This window comes from Geospiza fortis, unplaced genomic scaffold, assembly GCF_000277835.1.
Source record: "Geospiza fortis unplaced genomic scaffold, GeoFor_1.0 scaffold112, whole genome shotgun sequence".
In the NCBI taxonomy this organism is placed as follows: Eukaryota; Metazoa; Chordata; class Aves; order Passeriformes; family Thraupidae; genus Geospiza; species Geospiza fortis.
Genome location: NW_005054298.1, coordinates 11,670,722 through 11,679,605, shown reverse-complemented (window position 1 = coordinate 11,679,605; position 8,884 = coordinate 11,670,722). Strand labels below are relative to the sequence as shown.

Genomic DNA, 8,884 nt, shown 5'->3' with positions numbered 1-8,884 from the left:
TTATTTCCATTTTAGAAAGCAGCACGTGAGGTGCAGAGTGGCAAGGAAATGCATACAAAGTCAAACACAACCTGCTACAAGAATAAAGGATTACATTCACATCACAGTAAAAAACTCTCCAAAAACAAACTTCCTTCTTTCAAAAGGACACCTTTTTGTTTAAATGCAGTGAGTGAGACTGAAAATTATTTAAACTTTAGATTGCTTTGGACAGAGTAGAAGAGCCAACAGTGCTCCATCCTACATCTCCAATGGTTGAGAGAGAAGTTACTAAGAGCTAGAGGGCAGTATCCTTGAACCATTCCAAGACAATATATATGAAGACCATTGCATCTGCTTCCATAGATCAGAAAACCACTCAGAAATAATCTCAACATTTCTTCTGAAGACCATCACCTTTCAGATCAGCCCTTGGGGTTTAATCAAATCCCAGTTTCTCCACTTCAAACCTGGCAACAACTAGAAAAAAATCATTCTACTTTCCCAAATTCACTTGCACAAGTTTAGCTAGGGCTGCTCCCAAAATATCACTGCCTGCCTCAGTATGAGGTCAAGGCATCCTACCCTCCCTACTTGACTGGCAGGTCCTCTGAAGCCTCCTGACAATGATCTGTGATCTGGCACTTCAGGCAGGTTCAGGACCTGTGTGAGACACGTAGCTGCCATCTGAACGTGCGCACAGATCCCTCCAGCAAACAGTGCACAGCTGTCTGCACCTGAGCTCCAGCCTTGGCATTTGCCTTTAGAGGCACACCTCTACACCAGTAATGCCCACAGCTTTTGAAAATGGGCCTTCAAATATTTGTCCCTGTTTCATAATGCAAGGATTTTTATTTAATCTTTGCTCTGTTTTGTTTACATTATGTTTTTACACAATGACACTGTAATCACAGGTGCAAATGAAGCTGAGTGCCACTACCTCCTTCTAGTCATTTCCATACCTGGAAACCATTACACTACACAGATAGAGCTCTCTTCTCATGGATCTCAACTAAGAAGTTATCATTATGTTTTTACATCTGTCCATACTACATTTTTTCCTTGTTTACTCCATTTAATGAGCACTCCCTGCACTTACAAATCTGCAATGAGAATTAAAAAGCTGTTGTCCAGGCATAGGTTACTGTTAATTTTTATCTTCTATTACTCCATTCTACTCTTTTATTACTTTCTCAGCTTGGTAAAATTTCAAACTAAACACAAGCTGGAAGTCATTCAAAACCAAGTAGGAGACTGCAGCCACATCTTCTATTGTATAATGTGGAATAGTTTAATGCAGCCCTGAAAAGCAGATTTCCTAAATGCTTGTTAAATTATTTCCATAATTCAAAGGTGACAATGCTTTAATTTCAGGGTAATGCTACAGCTTTATGACTTCACAGTTTTATTTAATGGTCCAATTCACTAGGATATTATGCTGTCTGCATTTGGCCCTAGGAGATGTTTTTACAGCATGGGACTGCAATGCATTAAGCACATTTGAGATTCTCTGTTTAGCCTAGCCCCTAGTTCTATCATCTTGCTGGAAACCTCCAAGTTGCTTTTGATGGCACACAAATTAAATTGTGGGAAATTAGAGCAGCTGGAAAACTGGCTTTCAATGAATTCTGTATTGTCTAATTCTCATTTTTATTCTTCAACTTGAAATATCCCTGTAGAGCATATTCCACCCATACAAATGGCATCATTCCTTTGTGATTTAGGAGGTTTGTCACAAAACAAGATTATTCAGACTGATTAAATTGCCAACAAGCAAACATACGGTAAATGCTACATGAGAGAAAAAAATAACTCTCAGAGCTCATACGATGCATTTGTTTCATGGTGCTCCACACTGAATGCCAAATTTTATCCTGAATGCTGTACCTATAACTAAAAGTACACAAAAAAGAAAAGACTTTCCTTCTTAAACACTGTACTGTTCTAAGCTGCAGTGGCAGGTCAACCCAGCTACTCCAATATAAATTCCCCTCAAATGATATTGAAAGAGCAATTTCTTATCACAGGCAGTTTAATTCACTGACTCCAAAGAAGTTTCCTGAGTCTTCTCTGAAAGCATCCCATTACTATTTTTGTATCTATTTTTTTTTTCTGCTGGCTGACCCAGCAATATATGCTTCTGCAGCTTGTTTTCTGCTCATCAGCTTCCTCCTGAGTTCTGATTCAGCCTCATCCATCCAGGGCACTGCAATGCATTCAAAGCAATTCTCAGCAGAATGACCGTGCCAGATGTCTCTGATGGATGACGACAAGACACCTCTTTTGTGACATCTTGCACCCTCCTCCCGCAAGGTTCTGGAAGAATATTTAATGAAAATTCAAAAGAGAAACATATCAATTGTCAGAACTACAACGTGCCAAAAGACCTGTAGTGTTTGAGGGATAAACTGTAAATCTTTAAGGGCTGCCTTTAATCTAAACAGGAGTAAATAATTTGTAAGGAATTTCTATTTTTTGTTTTCTCTTGTGAAAAAGTCAATCATAACTACAGACAGTAAGCTACAGGGTAGAGGGAGTTTGACCATTTAAATTGTTGTTCCAAAATCCTGTAGCTGCAGGTATTAAAGGCAGAATTAAGGGCATGCCCTCCTCCTATCTGTTCTTGCTCCAGCCTGCCCAGGGGCAGCCCTTGTCTTCACATGAGAATTTCCCAAGTCCACAAGAAATGCAAAAGGGGCTGAGTACATGGTGACTCCTGCACCCATGTAATTGCTACACAAAGCAAAAAGGAGATGGTTTCTTATGGAAAATAGATGAAGGAATTCTATGAGCAGATGAACCGAGATTCACATGTGGAAACAAAGGGAAAGATGGATTCCATGGACAATAATACAACTGATTGCTTTAGGAACATTAATGGGGATATGTATTATATGGAAGAATAAAAATCTTAATCATTGTTAGCTGAATGAAAAAAAAGGACGCAATTTGTAAAAAATTGCAAGTATAATTTTGATTATCTACTTCACATCTTTTTAGAATCCCTTACTTTTTCTGAGATTTAGACAGTTTCTATACAGTTTTTTGAGACAGAGAAAATAAAAGTTTCTTTTCCCTGCATCAGAGAAATTAGCAGTATTTGCACTTTGAGATGAGACTCCAAAACAGAAATGATCTGCCACAAGTAGAGATGTATTTTTTTTAATTAATGGCTTTTTCATTGGGACAGTTTCAAAAACAGATCTTGGACCAGCAGCAAGATCTAAGATAAGGTTGCATCTTTCCCCAAACTGCAATCCTGGAAGAAAAAAAAAGGGAAGAGAAGAAAGGGAAACTATTTGAGGACAGGAAAAATATCTGGCAAAGATAAACTGAACCATTGATCTAGTCATGGCAATTTCTAAGCATTATTGATTTGATAGCCCAGGGTCTGAATACTGTAAAACAGCATCAGTGGAGAAGTACAGTGACAGGATGACTCAAGTGCACTGCAAGTAAATCTTTCAGATTTCAAGGGTAAAATTTTCTCAGAAGGAGATGAGAAAAGTTCATTCCACTTTTCAAACAGGACAGCAAAGCCAGCACATGGAAGTAGATTGCATGTCTATAATGTCTATAGGCTTTGTCCTGGAGAACATGGTTATTGGCTTTTTAGCAGTGCTCCAGACAGACCAATAGATTTCTAAGCAGCATGAAAAAAATAAGCCTCACAATGACAGAAAGACTGACAGACCTGAGGTTCAGACGGTCTATCAGTCATTTTTTCTATTGACTGTTATGAATCTTCAATAAAGATTAATTCAAGTGGGCTGACTATCAAACAACCAGCCTACAAGGAAAATCTTTCCCAGTCCTGGTGGCTGTTCATTACCCCAAAGTATGACACAACACATTCTTTCTGCACTTCATGTCAAAAAGGTGTGGCCATAGACCTCATGGATGACTGCAGACCCAGGAAAAGTGAGCACAGCTAGCTCACATTCCCATGTGGATGGCCCTGGAAACATGCCAGATGTGTTCCCAAAGCACTCAATGCAACCACCCCAATTTAATAATCCCTGCATGGACCCATTCACATCCTCATGGCGCCCTTCATGGCATCCAACTGCATCCAATCATGGCTTGGGCACATACATTCAGTCACTTCCCCACACACAGATGCACGTTTGGTGTGGATTCCTCAGTGCTTCTTACAACTGATGAATTTCCCTGGGAAAGTGACTTTGTGTACAATGGCTATATAAGGTGAAAACAACATTATGTTAATAAGGTGCTGTCTTTTCCTTTTAGATCTAGTTTTGAGGGTTTTATCTTTCACTGTCATTGAACCTTCTTCTTTCTTCTCCTATTGTAAGAAAATGAAAATGAGCATTGCTTCTGTCAGTGACCCCCACTCACTTTGAGTCTTCCCATTCTAAACAGTCCTGGATTATTTTCTGTTAACCTCTCTTTGCACAGATATCTTTCTATGTCTTTGATTAGGCATAGTTCCTGACAACCTCCTATTTCAGCAACATATTCTACTTCTGGTAGAAAGAAACAGTCCCCAAGGTAAGATCCTTTTAAAGGGCTTCACAGGCTCTTCTCACTTCTTGACCAGTAAGTACGCTATACTTATAGTATACTATACTATTAAATAGTAGCACGTCATCAACAGTTTTTTGTCACCTTGCTTTTTCAGCCACTTCTTCAGACAGTGGATAAGTACATTTACCCACTCTAGTATCAGCTATTCATCAGATATTCTGTGACACTATTGCTAAATTTCTTGCCATGCTGAAAATTGACTTTATATTTTTAATACTTTTTTCCTTTTTTTTTTTCTCCCTGCAACATTTCCTTTCCCTTATCTCTCTCTCTCTCTCTTTGTATAACTGTCCAATTCCCTCTCAACACACACAATCACAATTTTCTGCTTTATTCAGAATTTCTATTCAGCAGTGGGCTCTAAAGTTGACAGGCTTTAGAGAAACCACTGCAAACATAAACACAGTAAACTAACTTGTAATGTTGATATTTCCATATCCACACCAGACACTGGATACCTATGACCAGACACCAATGTACAAGAAATCTGGTGTTTATCTGCCCCAATAATAACTGGCTACAATAATTCAGATCCCTATCTGAATCCCTTCAATTAAACAGGCAAAAATGCTGTTAGAAAGAACTTTAAAAAAATAGAAAGGAACTTAAATTAGAATTAGAAAGAGCTTTTACAAAAAAGTAAGTGAACATTAAAAAACCACTTTCCTTTAAATGCAATGATGCTGCTCATTTCTGATGGTCTGATTTCTTCCTTGAATTCATCCTTCACAGATTAAAGTCACTGTAATTCCCAGAAGCCATGAGCTCTCTGCACCTCCACTTTTAAAAACACTAAATGAGTCATTGCCCTGAATTTTCCATTCCACCTCCAAATTCTTCAGCTTGAACACATTTTGAGCATACAGAGGTTACTGCTTCTTGAACTGTATACAGAAAGAACTGCCAGCCTGAGTAAAATAAAAGCTTTATTTAGCCCAGGAGCCTACCTCTGCCTCTGAGGGTAAAGAGAAACCCAGGGAAGCCAAAAGGTTTTCCTGAAGCTCATTCCCATTTCCCAATGGTCTCACAGCTACCTGAGTGGGAAGCTACAACTAAACCTCCATGTTTACTTGCACTTTCTGAATCTATCAGACAAAACTGGGGCTTTTTCCAGATGGATTGTACTCCCTCTCTTGATCTATCAGCCTCCTTGCTGTCCTGTGGTGGTTTCAAGTTGAATTCATTGCATCAGGAAAAAACAAGCAAACAAAAAACTCCCAAATCCCGCTGTGTAATCTTTTAGGTACCCCTGAGCTCATATATGATGAAAAAGAATCAATTCCTGCGTGTTTTCTCTATGTCACACATGATCTCCATGCTCTCCTGTGACAGTTCCCCTCAACCATCTGTTTAATTTGTTTAGTCTCCCCACACATGGAAGCCATCCACATTTCTCCATTCACAGGAGGTGTGTTACAGATTTATGCCACAGAACAACAATATTTTTTCTGTTCCTTTTATGTACCTTGTGTAACAACACAGAATTTCATATTTCACCTTTCCCTGAATATGGAGCACTTTCAGAAAACTAAGCAGAAGCATCATCTGAAAAAAGAAACAAATTGAGAATCCATTTCTGTGTACACAGAATAATTTTTTTCCTACTTTGCACTTAATTGATTACTGTAAACAATTTTTATGAGAATAACAATAAGAGAAATCCCCAGAGAGAAAAGAAACTCTTTTGATTAAGGCATCCAAACCATATTCAGTTGACTCAGAAGCATGAGTTTTCCAGGCTAGGAGGTTCTGTCAGCTTTCCCCACCTCCACCTTGCTCATAACCAATGTTATGAGAATGTCACCAAGTTCATTACAGATAGAGAGAAAATCAGGTATATTCCTTCTGGATTTCTGCCAGATAAGGTTTTTTTGAGGAAAGAAAATGCAAGGTGTTTGTCAAAAATCCTACCTCTTCAGCAGAGATAAAAAGCACTGACAATGTTTTGATCACACATATTTATATGATAAATAATAAAAATGAGCACATTTCCCATATTGAAGATCAAGGAAGGATATTCAGACAGAAAGGTGAAACTCTGTTTCACTTCTTAGGAGATTCAACAGCAAAGGAGACACATCTTATTAAATATTTGTTACACTTGAATAAAAAACACACTTAATAATTAACTGTTGTGCATTTAATTAACATAATCACTGCCCAATTAAATAAAAATGAAAATTTAATTTGAGGTACTTTAAGTACAAGCAGATTAAGGATAAAATATGAATATCCTGAGTCCTCAGTTTTCAGCACTGAGTGTGGAAGTGATACGTGGCAAAGTAGTTCAGCCAGAATTAGCAATTTAGAAAGGGTAATAAAACTTTCCTTCATCTGCACCTGGCCACAGGAAGCAAAAAATGCCAAACAGAAGATGGTATGGGAAATTTCACCTCCATTTCAAATATAAAAAGCAGAAAGGAAGCCCTACCATCCATCCCCATCCACAATAAGGGCCGTGTAATCTTTTCTGATACTCTTGGCTTGACAATCCTATGTACAAAGGGGAGAATTTGCCAGACAGATCTGTTCATTTGAAACCATTCTTATTTTAAACCTATGGAACTGTAAGGTTAAAAAGCCTCAACCAACAGGTCACCTTCTCTTTGGTGTCCCCTCTCCTAAGATCATCATGCATTCTCCATACAAATACCAGGGACAATCAAGGTTTCCACTCCTTGGAATGCCAAAGGCAGCACACTTCTATGAGGGCATGTATTGCTGCCTACATCAGACTAGAAGGGTTTATAGATAGCTCAGGGAGGGGAATTTAATAATAATTCCCAGATCTAGTATTCTAATAAAGCAGAGAAACCATTCAATTACAAAAGAATAGTTTGGATTCTAAGTTTCTACCTCTTTCATAAAAAACAAACATCTCATCAAAGGTTAGGATATTATGAAGTGCCCTTTATAAGGTGCAGACACTGTTGTATATACCACTTAGCAAGGCAAGTCCTTCAAACTTATTTTAAAAATCATTTTTACATTAATCCTATTTAAGGAAACATCTCAAAGTGAAACCTCAGTTACAACTCCTCTGCTTCTTCCACACTGAGCTGTAACATTATTGACGTCTAATAATACTGACTAAATAATACTGAGCTGTATTATTGACATCTCTATCTTTTTATTGAGACCACCTCAAAACAAATTAGACCCAAGATCAAGCAGCCAAGTCAAGGTTAGGTCATTACCTGTTATATTGCAAAAAACACGGAGTGGTCCCAATGGTCCACTTCCATCAGAATCGATGTAGAAGAAACCGGATGTCCTCCCTTGGTGCCGGTAAGCCTCGCAGGATTGTTCATAGACAGCTTTGAAAAAGAGAGAGAGGGACTGCATCACAGGCAGAACACAGACAGACATGTTTTATACATGAGTACTGCATTAAGTATTGCCATAACCTGTTAGCACACAGCTGATCAGCATGTGAAATCTTACTGCAAATGGGCCTGAACCCATGCTCTAAATCACACATTTCTTTAACTAATTCCTTGAAATTAATGCATGCTGGCTTTGAAGATACAGGTACTTGCTTTATTTTGGATTAAAGGATGTGAATACTTAAATAAAGGGATATGAACTCTCAAATGTGACATAGCTAGTCATGGAGAGGTACATATATTCACCATGTATGGGATTTCAAAGACATACCTACATACACACAGGTACACATGATTTACTACCTAGGCATGCGCTTAAGTCTTCTCAACACAGATGATAGACATTTTTGCTAGTCCTTACCTTCCCTGCAGGATAAGGTTAACAGGAAGCATTAAAGCCCCACCATAGTCTACCATCCAAATGAAATCCACTGTCCCACAGCAGAAAAGCTTAAGCTCAGACATGGTCTCCATCCTAGGTTACATTTTTATGCTTTAGACCTAATTTTATACAACCAACTCTTTCTCTCTGCTTATCAATATTCTTCTCTTAGAGTATCAGTGCCCATGAAAATCCAAGTGGTTAATAAAACAAGTACAGCAGGTCACCAAGAACAAGAAAAGGAAGAAAAGCCCACAGGCCAGTACAATCCTTGTATTTGAGGTGTATTTTCAGGAAAGTTACAACTGTCACTTCATATGAAGCAAAGAGAAAACTCACGCAGAGAGGCAGTCCAGAATATCAGAAAGTCACATGTATGATCCTGGACCTTGAACAACAACCTTAAATCTCATTTCAGGAGAGTTGATTTTTTTCCTCCCCACCTGCTTAAACACTTACCTGGTTATACTGACAAAATTATTCTCCGTAACAGTTTATGACTGCTGTGTTGAGGCTGTAAATGAAACTGCAAAGTTCCCAGGAAACTCAGGGAGCTTTGCAGATTGATGGCAGGCCCAGCACTTCCTCA

The 8,884-nt window shown here is 38.5% G+C and overlaps 1 protein-coding gene across 1 annotated transcript in view; it reads right to left on the bottom strand.

The window, feature by feature from the left end:
- The window catches only part of CNTNAP5 (contactin associated protein like 5), a 273,515-nt gene that overhangs the window by 89,008 nt on the left and 175,623 nt on the right, over positions 1-8,884 (bottom strand). Inside the window, exon 12 of the mRNA XM_031057766.1 lies at positions 7,725-7,844. Within this exon, the coding sequence (XP_030913626.1) occupies positions 7,725-7,844 (120 nt within the window). The remainder of the gene's footprint in view (positions 1-7,724; positions 7,845-8,884) is intronic.